At 40.5% G+C, this 22,921-nt stretch overlaps 1 protein-coding gene across 4 annotated transcripts in view; it reads right to left on the bottom strand.

Moving 5' to 3' along the window:
- The window catches only part of Kiaa2012 (KIAA2012 ortholog), a 139,269-nt gene that overhangs the window by 112,377 nt on the left and 3,971 nt on the right, over positions 1-22,921 (bottom strand). For all 4 annotated transcript variants that reach the window (XM_040294716.2, XM_021735682.3, XM_040294717.2 and 1 more), the window contains exons 3-7: positions 9,037-9,196; positions 6,629-6,784; positions 3,505-3,647; positions 1,868-2,051; positions 1,136-1,278 (exon numbers count right to left, since the gene is read on the bottom strand). In XM_040294716.2, coding sequence (XP_040150650.2) covers positions 1,136-1,278; positions 1,868-2,051; positions 3,505-3,647; positions 6,629-6,784; positions 9,037-9,196 — 786 coding nt within the window. The remainder of the gene's footprint in view (positions 1-1,135; positions 1,279-1,867; positions 2,052-3,504; positions 3,648-6,628; positions 6,785-9,036; positions 9,197-22,921) is intronic.

Below are 22,921 nucleotides of genomic sequence, written 5' to 3'. Positions count from 1 at the left end.
TGACAGGTCAGACCTGCTGTTTGCTCTTGGCCCTTCTGGTGTGAGTGGAGAGGTTTAGAGTGGCTCAGACACAGGAAAACAGAAAAACCTGCGTAGAATGAAAACGATGCCCCTCATGGGCACTAGCACCACCTGAATGCCCACAGATCCTTCAGGAACACTTTAGATTACCCAAATCTTCACAATTAATTAATATCATGGTAGTTCCCATATAGACAGAAGATTCTCTCCTCATCCTGTTCTCATCCTTCCATCAACTCTGCAAAATTGGCATCATTATCCAGGCATACAGATAAAGGCACTGTGGCTTTGATATCATAAATGACCTGCTCTCATTCACATAGCTGCAATGAGGCAGAACATTCTGGAACCCCTAAGCATTCCCATTCATCACTGGTGCCTCTAAAACCATCAAAGACCCATATAGAATTGCAAGGCAGAACCAGGCCAGAGACGGTCAAGGACATCTCTGAGAATGGATTTCTGGAGGGGTTTGATAAATTTACAAAATTTACTCTATAATTGCAAAGGTAGACAGACCCTCAATTGACCAAAGTGTTGCTGGAGTCAAGTTTTCCCACATTTTGAGTTTGAAGCGGTCCATTGTTTACAAGCCAAATTCTGTCCTTGCTTGTTTATAGATAATCCCTAGGTCCTTGCTGGGTGCACAGTGGTACAGTTGCTTGGGAGGCTGAGGCAGAAGGATCGCAAGTTCCAGTTTAGCCTGGACCGCTTAGTAAGCCTCTGTCTCAAAGTAAAAAATAAAAAAGCTCTGGGGATGTAGCTCAGTGGTGGAGCACCCTGGGTTAAATCTCCAGTAGTGAAAGAAAAAAAATCCCCAGCCCTTTAACAGAACAAAGGATTCTGGTGCCCCTAGAGAGAGTGTGGAAGAGCATATGCTTTAAAGGTATAATTGGGGGCAGCTGGATTCCTTGATCTTGATGATTTTTTAGTACTTAGGAAGTTACTACAGCTCTTTCCCAGCTCTACCTGCTGCGCTCTGAGCTAGAGAGGCTAGTTCTCTATTGAGACATCCCTTTGAGTCACCTTGTTTCTAAAGAAGGATCACACACACACACACACACACACACACACGCACACGCACACACAGGCACACACATGTGTGCACACACACCTTTTTTTCCTTTGCTTCCCCAGGGGTGTTTTGTTCTGAGCCAATGGCAGATGTTATTGGAGGGAGAAGGCACCTTGCAGCAGGAAGCTCCTGTGGCAAGTGGCTGCCTCTGGCCCTGTGCCATTTCATATTTCCTTGTTTGTCTGTAGAAACAGGATGGGAATGAGAACCTATTAGCTACAGGTATGGAGATGGACAGTTGACTTTCAACTTTTATCACTTTTTTTTTTTTTTTAAAGGGAAGAAAGTCTAGGAGGGTGTGGGGACTGAGATGGCCAAGGCTTTATCTGAGTCAGGGTCAGGGAGTCCCAATCATTCTCTGTGTTGGGTTCTGAGTCAGCTGATGTAGAGAATGACAACAATAATAACTAATATGTAGTGAGCATTAACGGTGAAAAGAGAATTATGCATTAACTCACTTAATCCCCACAGTACTCTTGTGGAATATTATTATTCCCCTTCTACAGAGGAGGAAACTGAACCTCAGCCAAATTAAATAATTTGCCCAGGATTATAGCTAGTAAATGGGGGATAGTTTGAACCCAGACATTCTGATTGTAGGATTTGCATGGTTAAGTACCAGGCAAGGAGGTATCCCCCCCCCCCACTCTGGCTATTATTTTCTAAGGTGAGTGGCACACAGAAGTAACATTCATCATGCCTGTGTTCTCAGGTGAACTCTGCACAATTAGTTTTAACTGGATCAATTGGACAAGAATTTTAGTTTCTTACCACTGAGATCAGCCTTCCTATTGGGGAAGGCACCTCCATAAAATGTCATGTGGGATTTGTCACTCAGGAGCCAGGAATGACTGATGTAGGCATGCCCAAGGGCCTTCTTGGAGGTTTGCTGTGTCTTTTCATTGTGGCTTTCCTCTGAAGCATGTATATGAAGGTGATCCTCCACTGATGTGTCCTAGGGAACGACAGATACACAGAACTATAAACAGGCTGTCACAAAGCAACAGAACAGGTTCCTGTAACAGCCCCTGTGGCTAGACTTGTGGTTCTAAGGATGAAATTTGTTTTGCAAGCTGGAAAGACATACAAAGCTGTGTGTAACAATGAAACATTTTATTATTGATGATAGAGAGAATGACATAGTGCGTTCTTTGTTTCTTTTTGATGCTGGAGATTGAACCCAGGGGTGCTTAACCACTGAGCCATATCCCTAGCCCAACATAGTGTTTTCTTTAAAAATTGTTTTTTAAATGAAAATAAAAATGAAATGATTGTATCATTGCCTTTATCCATTATAAAATGTCTCTCCTCTCCTTTCTTTAGCTATGTGGCTCTTTCTTGGCATATGACCTTGTAAATCAAACAAGTTTATTCAAGATGGGAGCAGATAATGTCTATGTTGCTCTGAACAACTGTTATCTCATACCACTCCCCTACACAGGCCTTCGAGTTGATAAAGTGTTTCTATATTTTAAGTCATTTAATCCCCATAGTAACCTTGTGAGAAATATATGATTATAGTTCCACTTTGTAGAAGAATTCATTCAGATTCAAAGTTAGTTGAATTTTTTTTCCTTTTTCTTCTTTTTTTGGTATCAGGGATTGAACCCAAAGGCACTTAAGCACTGAGCCACATCTCCAGCCCTTTTTATGTTTATTTTATTTTTAATTTTTGAGACAAAATGATAGAAAGAATGACATAGTACCTTCTTTCTTTCTTTTTTTTTTTTTTTTTTTTTTGGTATTGGGGATTGAACCCAGGGATGTCTTGCTAGGTTGCTTACTGCCTTGATAAATTGCCAATGCTGGCTTCAAACTTGAGATCCTCCTGTCTCGGCCTCCCAAACTGCTGGGATTACAGATGTGTGCCACCACACCTTCTTTGAGACAAGGTCTCACTAAGTTGTTGAGGCTGGTCTCAAACTTGTGATCCTCCTGCCTCAGTATCCTGAATTTCTGGGATTACAGGCATGTGCTACCATGCTCAGTTCAAAATTAGTTGAATTTCTTGTACCATGTTTAAAGCCAAGAGCTCTTCTTCCTAGATAAGGCTACAGATGGGGTGAAGAGTCAAGGGAGGAGCCGTGGTTCAATGATTTGGAAAATCTGGAGTTAAATAAAGTTAGGCTGGTGACTTCACTATAGGATTGCCTGAAGTGCTCCATATCTAAGTGTGTCCTCTGACTTTGCTTGAAAAGATGTATGTAGCATTTCCCCAATGTCTTTTGCTATAAAACCCTTTTCTTCAAGGAATATTTGACAGTGTTCTTTAAGGAATATCTCAAGTGACACTTTGAGAAACTGGTCAAAGCATTCTTCTCTTCCCTGGAGAACCCCAAGAAATGGCAAAGGGAGGAAGGATTCCATAAGTTTGCAACCATGTCACACAGAGTTCATTAAAGTGGTACCTTTGCTGGGGTTTTCTCTTCCTGCCAGGGCTGCTTCCTACGTGGCAGCAAGTGAGTCTCTCGACTACTGCGGTTCTTGGCTACAGAGTCCTGGTTCATGTGTCCACCAGCCCCAGCTTCCTCTTCATCCAGGCCCCATTGACCTGCAAGAGTGGACAGTGGATCAACCTAGAACCCCAGAAATGGGCATGGTGATTTTGCTATCTCCAAATTGCCTCCCATCTTGCTTCTTTGAGCAAAAGTAGTCAAAGCCCTTGTTTCTCCTGCGGCTCCTCCTTTACTTCTTTTTTTTTTTTTTTCTGGTAGTGCTTCTGTAGAAATGGCAGCCAATTGCTGGAAACAGGGTCAGGAGACTAGGGGAAGAGGCTCTGTTGACCACTGTTTTCTCACCTGCAAGGTGAGGATACTAATTTCTTGCCCTTACTTCCTTGCAGAGCTGTCTGGAGCTCAAATAAGATAATGAATGTGGCTGCCTGGGATTTGTGGATTTCAGCGGTGGCACGGTGGTGGTGTGACCTGCAGCCTTGCTTGGTTGTCATAGAGATGCTCCAGTCTACAGCAGGCTCTTGGATTTCCTGGGTGTCTCCCCGTTGTTTACTTAGGGAAAACCCCTTAGGTGTGCAGCGAGGTGGGACTGCTGCTCAGCTCTCTGGATTTACCCTGTCTGCAACCCTTGGGAGGGATCTGAGTCAACAGATGACTCCAGCATAGTTAACAAATCTTTCATCGATGGTTTAAAGGGTCCTGCAGCTATTTTCATCACTTACTCAAGGTAGATTTATTGCTGAAACTGTCTGGCAAACCTTCCTTGTTTGGAGCCAAGCTTTAGCAATCCCTTCATTCCCAGCATGCAGCTCTGCAGAACAAAGCAGGGTTGTCTTTCAATCAGGGGCTCTGGAAGCCTTCAGGGGCCCTGTGTGAGATGGAACACTAGACTTCCGGGAGCTCCTCCTCCTTCCCCTAGCCGGCCTCACTGTTCCTCTATGCTCCCCAACCCTCACCTGCCCTCATCATTCCCTTCCTTGTGTGTTGGGTCAAGAGCTGAACGCTCATGAGTGGAGCTGCTCACCTGCCTCTGCCTATTGGTTCCTGAAGCCTACTCTGATTAATGCTGATTCTGTTGGTGGCTGTGACACAGGTGCAGGTTCCAAAGTCTGCCCAGGTTTTAGTGGCCCAGGGAAGCCTGAAGCCTGATGAGTCCTGGGGATTCCTCAAACTAGGTGGCCCAAGGCCACATTGGACTTGCTCTCTAGGGGATCTCAACTCCAACTGGAGTGCAACACTGAAGAAGACCTTTTGGGGTCTTCTAGAATGTTTCTTTGGAGTCCAGTCAGACTACAGATGCATCCTTCTTGGAGCCAGATATACTTCTGAGGTTGGAGAAAGTGAGACTCTAGTCAAATGGTCCTTCACTCAACTGGGTGACATATTAGTGTCTAAGTTGGGACAGGGGCATTGTGGTAGGGGAGAGAGAATCATCAGCCTCTTTGGCCACATCTCAGGTGAACTCAATCTATGTGATGGTAACAAGAATTTTATCTTCGTCAAAGTCATTATCCAGCTCATTTGTTTATGCTTAATGGAAACCAGTTTGTAAGAAAAGTACTGGAAATTTAAGAAGCCCACAGAACTGTCTCTGTATCTCACATATGCAGGGGAGGGGGCATCCAGCTAGCAATTCAGAGCTTTTAGGGAACTTTTTCCCTCTGTCTTCACCTGTGATTTTCTACACAGCCAGAGAGGAAGGAATGCAGACACCCTTACTCGCATTTTACAGAGAGGCAAGCCAAGGAGGCAGGGAATGTGAGCAACTGGGCCAATGGCTTGCCTCATTGTTGGGGGGCCTGGGGCTTGCAGTCAGGACTTTTGCTACTTCTCCAGATAAAGTGTTTGGCAAAGAGAGGGAGGCCAAGGGGAGATAAGGTTAAAAACCAATGAAAACATTAATTAGGTTTCAAGTTATAGCCTCTGAGCTCCGTTTGCTTCTTAAAACGTTGATTTTTTTCAGCCCCTGTGATTATGGGCAATTGGGCATTGCAATCAGTTAGTAATTATACTTAAAAAACAAGAGCTGGGAAGTTCATAATTAATATTTATTGAGCACTTACTATGTACCAGGTACTGAATTATCCCATTTAACTCCCACATATGACCTTGTGAAGTAAAGGTGATATGGTCACCTCCATGTTATAATGAGGAACCCAAGACCCAAAGAGGTCATCTAGCTTGGAACCTGGTGCTAATGGCCACATGCTTAGTTATTATTCTATACTACCTCTGTGTCCCTGACTGAAACTGTGACAACTCTGTAAATCTCTGTAGTATAAAATAGCTTGCAGACAGATCACAATGATTTCCTGTGCAGTAACCATGTAGGTCTTGATATGCTGTTGCAGGGATGAGCAAACAGAAACTCAAAGAGGTGAACTGACTTGCTCAAGATCCTATAACTTGGGCTGGAGTTGTAGTTCAGTGATACAGCACTTACCTAGCATGTGTGAGGCACTGGGTTTGATCCTCAGCACCACATAAAAATAAAATAAAATATATATATATATATATAATACTGGTTTTTAAAAAAAGTTCCTACATCTTGTAAATGACAGAACAACCACAACAATTCTGATTTCTGGCTCCAAAGCTTATTTTCCCCCCATATAATATTGCTACCAAAAAAAAATCAAAGGATTAAAGAATATTCAAGTAGAATAGACCTAAGAAATCATCTAAAATATAGTCTATGCATGCACAGCTCAATACAGTATATATATATATATATATATATATATATATATATATATATATATAGCCATTAGATACATGTGGCTATTTAGATATAAATTAATTAAAATAAAATAAAATAAAAAGTTCAGTTTCACCATTGTAGTAGCTACATATCAAATGCTCATTAGACTTAAGTGGCTGATGGTTACTGTATTGGACACTATATAGAACATTCCATCATTTCAGAAAGTACTCTTGGATAGTACTGGTTTAGACTAACTCCTTCATTTTATAGATGATGACAATGGAACATAGAATCCCTAGATCTTATTTGCAGAAAATCCATTTTAAGGTGTTAAAATCCAAATATTTGAGCACTAGTCCCAAAAGCAACATGTACCTTGTTCAAAAGGTTTTTCTTGTTGAATCCAAAATGGAGGGAAGACAGGCAGGAGATGGTATTTTGGGGGCACACCTGAAAGATCCTGTTGTGGCCTGAGACTCTTTGGCACATTAAGTTGACTTTCCTGAAGCAGCACAGAATCCTTGATGTGTCCTGAAGAACAAGTCAGAAATTATTTGTAGAAATATGGTCTCTGATCTAGAGTTTTGGAAACAACAAGTTTCCCCACTTGAACTAGTCTTGGCTTTGAGTAATGTGCATAAAGGAAGATAGTTAGAAGATGAGAGGGATTAAGAAATGAGATTGAGCCCATTGAGGTTTCTCTGTTCTTCTAGTCTTATGCTATAAGTATGCTTCTTTAACTTCACCATTCCCCAAAACTGGATCTTCCTCATGTAAGAAACATGGCTGTTTACTTGGAGTTGGGTGAAAGGCTCATTCTGCCTAGGAGGAGGCATCCAATGGTAGTGGATATATCCTGTTTGCTTCTGTGGGCCTTCTCAGTCTAGTCATTAAGCAAGTTTCTGTTGAAGGCTTGCTTACCCTCTGTCAGGCAGTAGGGTGGATACAGCGGGACCAGACATGGTCCCTTTTTAAAGACACTCATTCTATTGGACAGACAGAGCTCCTTTGTGCTCAACTGTGTGGCCCCGAGTGTCAGTAAGGATCGAAAACAAGAATTTCAGTATGGGCTGGAGTTGTCAGAAAAGCCTTTGGAGAAGATGTGAACTTGAAAGGTGTAGAGAATATCTCAGAGGGTCAGAACGAAGAGACCAGAGAACACACTAGCATCACAAACACGGTGGGCTCTGAGATGTGAGGGAGGAAGAGAGTGGCAGGGGCTATTGGGCAGGTCATTTCTCACCAGAGTCTATCCATTATTTCTCCAGCTTGAAGGCCTACCTTTAAGAGGAGCTCAGGTAAAAAGTTATGAAAAGAGCCTTCAGGTATACACACACGTCTTTTCTTAAACCGCATGTGTTAGCCATTTGACTCCCATAGAAGAGTCTGTGACATATTTTGATGTTAAGAGGAATTAACCTTCCTTCCTTCCTTTCCTTTCCTTTTCTTATGGTACCAGGGACTGAATCCAGGGGTGCTTTACCACTGAGCCACATCTCCAGCCCCCTTTTTTTTAAAATTTTAAGACAGGGTATTGCTGAGTGGCTAAGGCTGGCTTTGAACTCATGATCCTCCTGCCTCAGCCTCCTGAGCTGCTGGGATTACAAGTGTGTGCCACCATGCCCAGTGGTCCCTTCTTTCTTAGAGATGTTGGGCTCAGGCAATGGGGCAGTGGCCTTCTCTGCCTCAGCCCCATCCAATGATAAACACATCTTTGGTTAAGGGGCTCTTTCTCTCAAGTGCTGAATAAATGAACTGCCTGCAACCATGGTATTGCCATGAAAGTAAAGCCAATTATTGGACAAGCCCACATCTCTCATTTTGCTTCAAGTCACCACTTACTAGGGAGAGAGCTGTTTTCTCGACTCTCCCAGGATAAACCTATAAAGGAAAAAGAAAGCCAGAATTCTTCTGGTCTTGCCTGTTTGTTGGTGCTGAAGAGATGGCAAATAGCAGAGTGGGTACTGGCAAATATTACAGCTTACCTCTCATCCCCAGTAGGTTTGCCAAATAAAATACAGGATGTCCAGTTAAATTTGAATTTCAGGTAAACAATGAATACTTTTTTAGTTCAAGTATGGCTTAAATATTTCAAGTTTAGCTCTGTGTGTGTTATGTGTGTGTGTGTGTGTGTGTGTGTGTGTGTGTGTGTGTGTTTGTGTGTATGCCCTCAACCTGGCAACTCCAATCCTCATTTCCCGTTTTCATTTTTAAGCCTTTGCAGAGTGCATTTAGGGTCTCTGTTCTGCAGAAGGGTGTCCATCTCACCCTTAAGGTAGTTATGCTGGAGAGCCGCCATCTTCAAGAGGTCCTGGAGGATCTGAGATCGCCGCAGATGGGGAGCTAGGGAATGTTGGCAAGAATGTGGAGCTGAGGGTGCAGGGGATCTGACTTCTGGCCCCAGCTCCGCTTTTGAGTGATTTTGGACAAATACTTTGCTTCTCTGGGTCCTGTTTTTTTCTTACCTTATAAATAGTGGAAGTTAAATTGGAGGGTCTCTGAGGCCCCTGAGTGGGGGAGTTTGGGAAAAGAGTTCTGGCTTGGGATGTGGAGTGAGGCGTGAAGGCAAGACTTCAGTCTGTCCTTCCCTTTGCAAATTCTGAGGGAGGATAAAGGGCCATGGCCGAGATAGAGACTTGCAGGCTACTGAGCTCAGGGACTTTGCTTTAATACACAATTGGGCCTGAATTCCTGGTGCTTCAGGTCTTGATGGAAAACACACCCTCCCACCAGAATGAGAAGTGGGGCAGCCTGGGGTTCACCCCTCCCATTCCCCCACTGACCTGCACATTGGAACCTGTACATGGTGTCAGGGGGCCAAGTCCGCAAGAGGCCTCGGAGGTATCTCTTAGCTGAATACCCAGGTTGGATCTTTCTTTGGGCCTGGCTGTCTGGCTGACTTCGGAAGTACAGGTACGGTTGCCAGGCTCTGTCCTGCTCCCTCTGTGGGGACACCAGGCAGAAAAGAGCACATTTGATGAGCCCTGAGCTTCCCAAAGATGCAGGCTGGTTAGCACAATCCTCGTCAGTAATCCAGAGGCTCCCAGAGGTGACAGGAGGCACCAAAACCAGATGCCTTGGCTAATAGACATAAACCAAGAGCCTATGGAGCAAATCCCTGAAAGGCCCCAGCAGATTTGCAGTTGGAAGGGGAAGGAGAAATGACAAATCCCAGACCCCATCTTGAGATAGAGCCTTAGAAAAGGATAAAACCTCAGAAGAAAATGCATTACTTAGCTCGGCCTGTGGAAATCATTTTAGTCCCTTTAAAAATGGCTCTGCACAATGGGAAAGCCAGTGGGAAAATGAACATCAGTATTAAGTGTGTGTAATATGAATGAACGGACAGACAAGCCATGTCCATGTTCATGGGGAGCCTGGCATTTTGAAAATATCTGGCTCTGCTCTCTGCTGCATTTCATTTCAGCTAGGAAGAATTTTGGGGGAAACTTCCTGCCAAAGTCAGTCCTGCTCTGCAAGACGTTGCAGGGAATAAATGTATATAACATTTCACACTTGGCTAGGGATTCACATTATACAAAGAACCTTCACCTTATTATAATCCTCTAAGGTAGACACTTAAATGATGCAGAGACTTCTCTCGGAAGATGATCGGTTAAGCATAAGAATGGCAACTGTGTGGTACTTGTATTGATATCTATCACTTTCCCCCTGTCCATGGCAGACATTACTAATCAATCACAGCATTCTTGACTACCAAACTCATTATGATATCAGAATCCATTCTTTCTTAAAACATTTTTTAAAAATTGAGGCATAAATTATACATATATTATATATTTATATATATACATATATGCATATATGTTTGTGCATATATATATATACATATATATTTACATATATATGTATATATATACATACAAAATACAGAAAACTTCATCATCCCAGAAAGTTCCTTCATGCTACTTCATAGTCACTGTCCTTCCACCTACCAGATAATTACTATTCTGATTTCTGGCACTACAGATTATTTTTGAACTTCATATAAATGGGAACATATATCATGTATTTTTTTTAAAGAGAGAGAGAAAGAATTTTTAATATTTATTTTTTTAGTTTTCGGCGGACACAACATCTTTATTGTATGTGGTGCTGAGGATTGAACCCAGGCAGCACGCATGCCAGGAGAGCATGCTACCGCTTGAGCCACATCCCCAGCCCATATCATGTATTTTTGCTGCTCCATAAAAATGATCTACGATATTCCAATGAGAATTAGCATAAATATAATACTTATTTATCACTCTTTGGTTCAGCAGCTCCCCCCAAGACAATAACACAGACTGGGAAGATAAAGGGTGTCTTAGTTCAATTTCTGCTATCATAACAGAATCCTAAGATTGGATAATTTATAAATACAGAGGATACACACACACACACACACAAACACACACACACATACACATATACACATGTGTGTATATATGTGTGAGTGTATATCTATATATAGATATAGATAGGTAGGTATAAGTATCTTGAGGCTGGGAAGTCTAGAATCTGGTGAGGGCTTTCTTTTTTTTTTTTGAGAGAATTTTATTTTTAATATTTATTTTTTAGTTCTCGGCGGACACAACATCTTTGTTGGTATGTGGTGCTGAGGATCGAACCCGGGCCGCACGCATGTCAGGCGAGCGCGCTACCGCTTGAGCCACATCCCCAGCCCATGGTGAGGGCTTTCTTATTGCATCATTCCTTGGCTGAAGAAAGGACAAAGGAGGATGTGTGAATTTGCACACATGTACCCACATGAAAGATGGGTGGAGAGATGGGAAAGGGGCTGAATTCATTTTTTTTTATCAGGAACCCACTCCCTTGATAACTAACCCAATCTCATGATAACAACATTAATCCTGACCACTTTTTAAAGGTCCCATCTTGAAACACTGTTGCAGTAGGGATTAAATTTCTAACACAAACTTTGATGGACACAGTTGAACCACAGCAGAAGGTAAATGGCTAAGCCAGTTACCAGTGGAGTCAGTACCAGAATCCAGGGCTCCAAAACACATAAGGGCAAAGCCTTCTGTTCTTTAAGAACTTATCATCTTGTCAATAGACCAGGACTAAGCCCCACGAATCAGCTTGATGTCAAAGGAAGAGGAAATGACAGTTTTGCTTCAACAAGTGTCCTGGGGAGTAAAAACTGTGAGATTAGAGACACCAATGTGTTCGTGCTTGTTAGGATTCAGTAAAACCTGACTCAACAGGCTGATACAACGAAAAAGAAAATGTATTAACTCAGATAACAAACAGACCAAAGTTTAGAGACTACCAGCGTTAGCTAAATCAGATGTTCAATGATCCAGAGGTTCAATAGCTACAACGTTCTACAGGCACCAAATTCCTTTCTATTTCTGCCTTTTCACTTCAGTCTTATGGGCCTGCTGAGCCTGAACAGTGGACACAGGGAGACATCAAGTAGGTCCAGAAAGTACAAGCGAAAGATTGGAGAGAAGACAGCTTATGAGACATCCTGGGGAAGTGCCCCTGATGTAAGACCAGGGCTTCTGGGTTCCAGGCTCATTTTGCCTCACAGGAATTTTGTGATCTTGGGCAAATCCTGGAGTTTTTCTGAACCTAGCTAATAGCGTAGTGGAGAGAGTAGAAAGTTCATGGGGTTTGGAATCAAATAACCCAAGAGAGACAGCCAAGACAGGAGAATTGAAAGTTTGAGGCTGACCTCAGCAATTTAGCAAGACCCTCAGCAACTTGGTGAGACCTGTTTCAAAATTGAAAAAAAAAAAACAGGTTTGGGGATGTAGCTTAGTGGTAAAGTGCCAGTAGGTTTAATCCTAGTATGAAAAGAGAGAAAAAAAGAAAGAAAAAGAAAAAAGTGTGTCATATATGTACAAATTTGGTGGGAGACTGGAAGATAACAGGTGAAGATGCTAATAATGGCAGTTTGAGAGTGCTAGGCCAAAGAGTACAAGTAATTCTCCTATCTTTTTATAAAATCAAATTTTGAGTAATATGATTAGATTATAAATAGGAAACTAGTTAAAAATTAACTAGTTTCATGCTGCTCCCCCTTCTTATCCATATTTCTTGTCACTCCCCAATGTTATTCTAGACCTAATCACCCACTCAGAATTATTCTAAAAGATAAAAGGAGACAGAAGGGAGCTGGGAAGGGAGTCTCTGGAACAGGGGAGTAAACACGCAGCAGGAGCTGGCTGTGGATGGTTTCACCCGTCCAGGTTGCCTTGACTTTGCCAACCCCGCCCCCACCACCACCATCTTCTGGTTTCTTTGGGATGAGCAATTAATGAATGCTGTTATCCACAGTCCACCGTGTGTGGCTGCTTCTTTTAACAAGAGACTTGCTCAGCCTGGCTGCCTTCCTGTTGTCTGCCAGGCCTACTAATGTGGAGGGGTAGAGGGGAACCTCAGCTGCCTGTCGCTGCCTTCAGATCAGCTGTCCTGTGCACTCACCCCACTGCTGGCAGGATGGAAGGAGGAGGTGGGGCCTGTGTTCCTGCCCAGTAGATATGAGTGGCAAGGTGCCAGAATCCCTAAGAAGGGCAGAAGCTGGCTTGGACAGCCAGCTGCCACCTTACTGCAGAGGGTAGCCCAGGCTTTGTGTGCAGGAGTCCACAGAGGAGCAAAGAGAGAGGCCCGTAAATCCCAGGACTGGCCAGCAAAGCACTCCACAATTCAGCCCTTACCCACTTCTTCAGGTGTATTTCTAGCCAGAGCTATGCCTATTGAATTGCCCTGAGCTTCCTGTTCTCCATCTCCCCTCCAGGCCCAACTCACCTATGCCTAAGAAATTTATTTATTTGTTTGTTTGTTTATTTAGGGTCCTTGGGATGAACTCAGGGGCACTCAGCCTCTGAACCACATCCCCAGCCCTCCATTTATTTTCGACCACTAGACTCCACTCAAATTTTACCTCCTCCAAGAATCCACTCCAGCTTTTCCCAGTCAGAAGTGTCACATCAGTATAGGTAAAGATTTTGATAAGACTCCAAAAGTACAGATAACAAAAGCAAAAACAGATGAAGGAGATTACATCAAACTAAAAGGACTAACAGGCTTTTGCACAGTGATGGAAACACTCAACACAACAAAGACACACCCTACAGAATGGGAGAAAAAAAATTACAAACTATTCATCTGAAAAAGGATTAATATCCAGAATATATAAGGAACAATATATTCAAGAACAAAAAAACATACATCCAAAAAATGGGCAGATGATGTGAATAGTCATTTCTCAAAAGAAGAAATTCAAATGACTAATAAATTTATGAAAAAATGCTCAACATCATTAGCTGTCAGGGAAAGGCAAATCAAAACTACAATGAGGTATTATCTCACTCCAATTAGAATGACTACAATAAAAAAGAAAAACTAACAAGTGCTGGTGAAGATGTAGGAAAAAGGAAACTCATATACACTATTGGTGGAAATATAAATTAGTACAGCCACTGTGGAAAACAGTATGGAGGTTCCCCAAAGAACTAAAAATAGAACTACCACATCATCCAGAAATCCCACTGCTGAGTATATATCCAAAGGAAGGAAAATCAGCCTACAAAAGAGATAGCTGCACTGCCATGTTTATTGTGGCACTATTTACAATAGCTCAAATATAAAATTGACATAGGTGCCCATCAACTGATGGAGAAAGAAAATGTGATACACACACACACACACACACACACAAACATACAATGGAATATTATTTGACTGTAAAAAACAATGATATCCTATCATTTGCAGCAAAATATGTACAACTAGAGGATGTTATGTTACGTGAAATAAACCAGACACATAAAGACAAATACCTCATACTCTCTCTCTCTCTCTCTCTCTCTCTCTCTCTCTCTCTTTCATATATGGATGCTAAAAAAGTAGATCTGAATGCAAAACAGTGATTATTAGAGGTAGGTGGAGGTGGAGAGAAAGGGAGATACAGAAAGAATGAATAACAGGTACTGAGATGCAGTTAAATTGAAGGAATATAATTAAGGGTGTAGCTGCATGGTAGAGCACTTGCCTCGTGTGCATGAGGCTCTGGGGTTCCACCCCAGCACAAAAGGAGAAGGAGAAGGAGAAGGAGAAGAAGGAGAAGAAATAAGTTCTAGTGAATGTAGTTCATAATAACCTATTATCTCTTTTGTGAATACCTAGAAAAGAGGAGCTCAAAAACCCCAAACACAAAGTACAAAGTAAAGATGAGGAGGTGGAAATGTCAACTACCTGATTTGATCAGCACACATTGTATATATATATATTGTATATATGTACTTCATAAATATGTACAATTGTTATATATTAATAAAAATTTTTATTTTTCCTCCCATCTCAGCATCCTAGGTAGCTGGACAATAGGAGCTCTGAGCCCAGCTTGATCAGGAAACACTCAACACAGCAAAGATACATCCTACAGAATAGGAGAAAAAATTTGCAAACTATTCATCTGAAAAAGATGTTTAAGGAAAAGGAAATGCTAACTACCCTGTTCTTATCATTATGCACTGTATATATTAAATCATCACACCACACCCCATAGATAGTGCAATTAAAATTATAATATAAAAGGTCAGTCACAATTGCTACCTTATTCATACTATAGCATATTCATAAATTATATCTCAGCTTTTCTCATAGATTGCCTTGTATCAAGTGTCACTAGGATACAAATCGGCCTCCTTCACTAGATTATGAACTTCTATTGAATAAAGGTCGCAACCACCCCCTGATATGCCCTGGCAGCTAATATGCTCATCCAATGACTTTGTTAAGCATCTGCTACATGTCAGGTATTGTTCTGGACACTGTCTACTTAGTGACTACTCATTAGTTGTTAGTTCAGTTCAGTGGAAAGAACCAGTCATGTCTGAACTCACGGCTGACCACCTGTGCCCTGAGGTGACAGCTCCAGACAGAAGTCCTCTCAATATGCACAGCTGGTGCCTCCTGTCCCTCGTCAGCTGGCTGGAGCCAGTGTGCTCTGGTACAGCCCAAGCCTTAGATGCAGGTTATTTTCACACCTGTGCAGGTGTGACTAGAACCAGTCTTGGGGCTGCCAGGTGAATGCAACTGGAGTAGAGGTGGGGGCAGGGTGGGAAGAAGAGAGTCCAGGCAGCTGTGGCTGAAAAGCCTTTGCTAGCCCCTGCCTGCCTTCAGTCAGCCTGGACAAACAATGCCACTCTCATCCAGTCCCTTTCTCTGCAGATTTCATTTCTGAAATTATGTATGAATAGTATTCTTACTCCCATTTATCTTTGGCAACCATGTGTTCCTGATCATATGGTCTTTGGCAACCACACATACCAGGTTATAAAGAAGAGAATCCTCGAGCTGGGATTGTAGCTCAATGGTACAGCGCTTGCCTACATGTAATGTAATTCCCCAGCACCACATTGAAAAAAAAAATATATATATATATATCCCATCTATAACTAAAAATATTTTTTAAAAAAGAAGAGAATCGTGAAGTGGTCTGAATTTTCTTATTAATGCAATGCTATAAGAAGTCTTGATTCCTGACCAAACCATTTAGCATCAAAAGCTTTGACCAGCCACATTTCACAAACATAAAGGTATAACAACCAAAATTGCAAATGGCAAAAAATTAAGCTCCAGTTCCTATAAAAGCTCAGTTGGCTTGGGTTTAAATTCTATCCCAATGACTTCCTAGTTGTGTGACCTTGGGGAATTTATTTGGCCAGTCTGTTCCTTGGTCTCTTAACCTGTCAAATGGGGGTGATATAAATAAATATCTTACATGAAAATAATGAAGTTGAGCCATGACTTTTTTACTCAAAAAAAAAAATTAATTCAAAATGGAACAAACACCTCAACATAAGAGCTAAAACTATAAAGCTCTTAGAAGAAAAACTTCATAACAATGGATTTGGCAATGATTTCTTGGATATGACACCAAAAGAACAGGTAAATAAAAGAAAGAAAAGTAGATAAATTGGATTTGAGGGGAGGGCTGAGGCTGTGGGGATGGGAAGGATGGTAGGATGAGACAGACATTATTACTCTCTATACCTGTATGATTACACTACTGGAGTGACTCTGAACTATGCACAGCCAGAGGAATGAGAAGTTGTGCTCCATTCATGTACAATATGTCAAAATGCATTCTAATGTAAAATAAATAAATTAATTAAAAAAGAAAAAAAGAAAAACAATTAAAAACTGCTGTGCATCAAAGAATTCTATGAACAGTGAAAAGATAACCTACAGAATAGGGTAAAACATTTGCAAATTTATATCAGAATGTTTAAGAATTCCTACTACTCAAAACCCAAAAATCCAGTTAAAAAATTGTAAAGCACTTGAATTGATTATATTAAAAAAAAAAGATGTGCAGATGGCCAATAAACCCATGAAAAGATGCTCAATGTCACCTTCCACTAGGGAGAGGCAAATCAAACCTGCAGTGAGCTACTACTTCATACCAGTTAGGATAACTTCTATAGAATTTTAAAGAGAGAGGGAAAACAGAAGACCAGTGTTGGCAAGGATATGGAGAAACTGGAGTGCTTTGTGCACTGCTGGTGGGAATGTAAAGTGGTGGAAAACAGTACAGTGGTTCTTGAAAAAATTAAAAAATAGATTTGCCCATTATCTAGCAATTCCATTTCTGGATACATACACAGAGGAACTGAAAGCAGGAACATGTACAGATAGTGTATTCTCATGTTTCTGGGGCATTATTCACTATAACCAAAGTCTGAAAACAACCTAAGTGTCCATTGATGGGTGAATGGATAAACAAAATGTGGTATAAACACACGATGGACTATTGCTCAGTTTTAAAAGGGAAGAATTTCTGTTAGGCATAGTGGCCTGTAACCTCAGTCATTCGGAGGCTGAGACAGGAGGATGGCAAATTCAAAGCCAGCCTTAGCAATTTAGCGAGGCCCTAAGCAACTTAGTGAGACCTTGTTTCAAAATAAAAAGGCCTGGGGATGTGACTCAGTGGCTAAGCATCCCTGGGTTCAATCTCCAGTACGGAAAATAAAAAATAAAAATAATTTTTAAAAGGCTGGGGATGTAGCTCAGTGATAGAGTGTCCCTGGATTCAATCTCTAGTACCAAAACAAAAACAAAGAGGAATGTGTGAGGTTTTTCTGTAGAATTCACTCATATGATGCACTCAGAGTAGTTGAATTCATTGACACAGGAAGTTGGAAGTTGGTTGCCTGGGGCAAGTAGCAGGAGGAAATTGGTTGTTAATATTAAATGGATACAGAGTTTCAGTTTGGTAAAATGAAAAAATTTTGAAAATGAATGGTAGGAATGTTTGTACAACAATGTGAAATGCACTTAAACCACCAAACTCTACCCTTTCAAAAAATGGTTAGAACTGTAAATTTTATTATGTATATGTTGCCACAATAAAAATGGAGATAAATTATAAAGTTATTGTGAGGATTAAATATAAAGTGAAATGATTTGATTGGTGACTGCCATAACAGTAAGTTCTAGATGAGCATTATTATAAATGTTCTGTTGCTTATACAGGGAACTGATGGATGAAGAACATAAATCTAGAAAAACAAGAGTCTACTAGATCATATATATTGTTTAATATAAAAATGTTATTTATAACCCAGATTGATTTTTAATGAAAATCTGATTTGTTTTTAGAATTGAAAGAGTTATTTTAAGGAAAGACAAAACTCTGTGTGTGTGTGTGTGTGTGTGTGTGTATGTGTGTGTGTGTGTGTGTGTGTTTTGCAGGGGGGGGGAATGGAACCCAGGGCCTCGTACATGCTAAGCAAACACTCCATCACCAAGCCACATCCCAGCCCCAGATCCACTTTTTACGAACACTGTTAAATCTGGGGAGGTGCTTTCTCCACCTGGGCTATTTGGAGTCTTTCAAAGTCAGGCCCTCTATTAAGAGTGGGGCTTTGGAAGGGTTGACCAAGCTCCAACTATAACTCTGTTGCATGTGTAATTTTGGACAAGTTATTTAGTGTCAAGTCCCAGTTTCTTTCCCCTATAAAATGGAGGCAGTTCGAGCACTCAGTTCATGGGCTTGAACGGATTGAGAGAAGCTATTACACAGATTCGTAAGCACTCCATGAGTGTCAGGTTATTGACATTACCTTTGAGTTCGCCAACCTTTCTCTTTGGTCCTTCCTACTTCAAGTTTATGAAAACCTCTAAGTACAAGTGCTCAGGACCTGCACAAATGCAGGACACCAGGAAAAAGAGCAGTCAAGTCACTTCCTTGCTTAGCCTTGCTGCTGCCTTAACACTTGATTGACAGCTGTGGGAATACTTCTCCTTTTTTAGGGACATCATCAAACAAGTAGCGGGTTATTGATCAGGTTTTGCAAAGGCAATTTTCATCCCCCTGATCTTTAGCTGAAAGGGTAATATCCTCCATTCTGTATTTTCTTATTTTATATGAGTTTATGTTATGTAAGATGAGAAAAATAAGCTTGATTCAAATACATATTTCTCATAGTATTTTCTTACTTGATACAGTGGTAAACTTCCATGGGTTAGACAGTGTCTGAAAACAATAACCAAAGAATTAAGTGCCTTGAGTATTAGGATGTGGGGAGAAATTAGGGGGTATAGTTGAGTGTGGATCTAATCAATGGAACAAGGCTGACAATACTTCAAAATATAGTCCCACTTATAAAGGAAATGGTTGTAGCAATACAACCTTGGTATAATTATCTAAATCCCATTTATCCCTCCACAGAATAGAAAAATGGCATGCTATTCTTTATTTTAATATATTGCTTAATCAACATCTCATTATGGGGCATTGCCATGGTTTGAACATGTCCTCTAAAAGTTTACATATTGGAAATTTAATCTTTGCATTCATATGTTGATGGTATTTGGAAGTAGGGCCTTTGAGACATAATTGGGATTAGATGAGGTCATGAGGGTGTGGTCCCTATAGAAGCATTAGTGGCTTTTTAAAGCTTGCTTGCTCTATCACTCCATTTGATGTTTTCTGCCATGTTATGATGCAGCAAGAAGGCCCTCACCAGATGTGGAGCAGATGCTGGTGCCTGCCCTTGGACTTCCCAGCCTCCAGAACCTCCATTCTTTATACTCAACCGTCATATACAGTTATAGCAACAGAAAATGGACTAATATAAACATATTAAATATCAGTAGATTTACAATAATTCTAAAAGTATAAGAATAATAAATACTTAACAATTTGAAAATTACTTGATATTTTTGATTTGAGAGACACCTTAGAATTCTGTGATGCTTCAAGAGCATCATTATGACTATCATTTAGAAACTACCCCCAAATTATAGTTATCTAGGTTTTATAGCTATTTGACTTCTAAATAAGAAGTTGAAGGAATGAAAGACCTGAAGAAGAATGATTTTAACTTTCAGAGTGCTGAACAAGATTTATTTCTGTTCTAAAAAGCAAATCAAGGGCTGGGGCTGTAACTCAGTAGTATAACACTTGCCTAGTACATGTGAGGCACTGGGTTTGATCCTCAGAACTACATACAGATAAATAAAACAAAGGTATTATGTCCATCAATAACTCAAAATTTAAAAAAAAAACCAAAGGCTGAATGTTCTCTCTAATAAGTGGATGCTGATCCATATGATGGTGGTGGGGTTTATGGGAAAAATGGAGGAACTTTGGGCAAAGGGGAGGGAGAGGAGGGGAGGGGGCATGGGGGCAGGAAAGATGGTGGAATGAGATGGACATAATTACCCTCTAGGACTGTGCATATGGTGCAACACTACATGTATACAACCAGAGAAATGAAAAGTTGTGCTGCAATTATGTACAATGAATCAAAATGCATTCTGCTGTCACATATACCTAATTAAAATAAATAAATTAAAATAAATGACTCTAGAAAATTTTTTAAAAAAGATTTGAAGCAAAATTTAAAATAAACAAATATATTTAAGGAAAAAAAGGCAAATCAACCACCAAGGAACATATTTGTATGTATCTTGAAGTCTGAGAACTCTTGGTCTTGACTTCACATTTATCTTTGCTCCTTAGGAAGCTGGGCCATATAGAGTGTTAAAGAGTGAGTGTATGTTGAGGCATAAATTCCAGAGATATTATCATGTGCATCCCATCAGACCCACAGATAGAACTGAGGATGCTGGGTGTTATGGTTTGGATGTGAGGTATCTCCCAAAACCTCATGTGTGAGACAATGCAAGAAGATTTAGAGGAGAAATGATTGGGTTGTGAGAGCCTTAACCCAATCAGTGAATTAATCACCTGATGCGATTAATTGAATGGTAACTGAAGACAGGTGGGATGTGGCTGGCGGAGGCAGGTATTGGGGGCATGGCTTTGGGGTATATATTTGTATTTGGCAAGTGATCACCATGAAAACCACTTCCCTCCCCCATACTCTTCTACCATGTTGTTCTGCTTCACCTTGAGCCCCAAGGAATGGAGCCTGCTGTCTATGGATCGAGACCTCTGAAACAGCCCCCATGTAAACTTTTCCTCCTTCTATAGTTGTTCTGGTTGGGTCCTTTTGTCACAGCAGCAAAAAAGCTGACTAAAACACTGGGAGATACTTTGGACATTGAATTGCACCTCCTTGTAAAGACTCCATTTTCCCAGATCTGAGTGGGGCCCGAGTAGGTTTCTTGATTCTTGGTCCAGCCAGTAGAGATTCTTCCCTCAACAGTTCTACCATTCTGGTGAACCCTCCTCATTTATTTCCCTCCACCTTTCTATTTTACTTAGAATATGGTGTCTTTAACTCTTGACCTATCCTATGTGTACAAAGAAATACTGCCCCTGAGGGAAGACAGTATGGTTATCAGTGGTTTCAATTTACAGCATAGTATGTTGGATAAGCACTCTATTGCTGAACTACACCTCCAAAGCACAGTTTGTTATTTCATTTCCTTCCTTCATCTCCCACTTGGATCTCTAGGGCCAACTGTCTACCTCCTTCAAAGCCAAAAAGATTTTCTTTTTTCTGCTTTTTGTTTTTTTAATTTTATGGCTTTAAGAAATAATGTCTAATAAAAAGAGATATATAAATAAAAATATGATTTATAACTACACTAGTCATGGTTGAACCCAGAGGAAAAATTTGATGTGTATACTTCTAAGAATGTATAATTAATCTTTCAAAAATTTGGATCATTTTAGGATGGCAATGTTTTCTATACTGCCTGGTCTGGAATTCTGGTGCAATGATCTTCTTGAGTCAATTACACAAATTATCTGTGCTTTAGTTTCCTCATCTTTAAAATGGGATCATGGAATATCACTTACTGTTAGAAAGCATAAATTAATTATACTTGGGAAGCACTTAGAAGCAAAAGGAACTCAGTAGACATTTAAAAAATATTATAGAACATTGATGTTTTTATTACCTATATATGAATACTGTTTTATTTTTGCATGTTATTTATGACTGATACATGACTTATCATCTAATCCAAAACCCATTAAATGATTATATTGTAATTTTTCTAGTCAGTGTTTATTGTGTTACATTTATTATTTTCAGTGTTTTGCATACTAATAAATAACTAAAGGATTAAAGAACTATAAAAATAAAAATAATAAAATAAAAATTAGAGATACAAATAACACTAAACATTTTGTGCAATAAATCTTTGGACATATCATTTATTTCCTAGGGGCAAGTTCTCAAAGTAGAAAAATGAATCAAAGTGTATTCACTCATTTTAGATTTTTTTCAAAATGCCTTCTAGAAACATCACGTGAATTTCTGTTCCTAATGCATGAAACTGCTGTTTCCCTGTAGCCTTTTCAGCTCTGGTAGTGTTTGGAAATTGTCTTCTTAATCTGTACTCTTCCTAATCAGATGATGCTCTTTTTTCCAGAGTTCTACTCTTTGAGTTGCTTTCTCTCCTCTTTTAATGTTCTATGTTTTTTCCTGCCCTGCTATTATTCCAAACCTTATTTCCTTTCTGGTTTCTTCACATCATTTCCCTTCTACCCACTTGGAGTTAGACTATTGTATTCTGTTTTGTATGAGCTATAAATCTAGTAGATGGATATCAGAGACAGGAACTTATTTTTTTTTCATTGAGCCCAAATCTGACCCAAATGAAGTTGTTCCCAAATGGACTCACCTACTTCAAAAATTAACAAGATCCCTGTTGCCCAAAGACTGTAGCCATATGGACATGCATCTGAGTGCTGTGGGAGGTATTACTCTGGACAGTTGGTCTGCATAACAGTCAGTGTCTAACCAGAAACTACTCCAAGTATTTAAACACAGAAGGAATTTAATTTAGGAGATTGGTTACATACAGGTTTGGGGAGCTCAGAAATCGGATATTGAGGCAATATATTTTCCATGGAGTTCAATACACTCCCTTATCTACCTGAATAAAAGGGATTCAACCTCAAGTTTTGTTGGAAGGCTCACAGGGCAGGACCACATTTATGCCAACATCCAGATACAATGCAACTAATGCTCCTGCCTCCTGCTCACGAAGGCAGACTGTGGCCATAATCCTGCCAGTTGCACTCAGGCTGCTAAAGACTACTGTTTCCCACCATGCCACAGGAGAACCCCATACAAGACAACTCTAAGATCAGTAATATCAGAAGCTGGGACCACTCATATGCTAGAGGGACAAAGGAATTGCTGGTGGAGTCACCTGAAGGAGCTCAGGGCCATCATGTGTCTGTCTGTTGGGGGCTGGATC

The sequence above is a fragment of the Ictidomys tridecemlineatus genome, chromosome 7 (assembly GCF_052094955.1).
Source record: "Ictidomys tridecemlineatus isolate mIctTri1 chromosome 7, mIctTri1.hap1, whole genome shotgun sequence".
In the NCBI taxonomy this organism is placed as follows: domain Eukaryota; kingdom Metazoa; phylum Chordata; class Mammalia; order Rodentia; family Sciuridae; genus Ictidomys; species Ictidomys tridecemlineatus.
The sequence above is the reverse complement of the archived record's forward strand: the minus strand, read 5'-3'. Positions and strand labels throughout refer to the sequence as shown.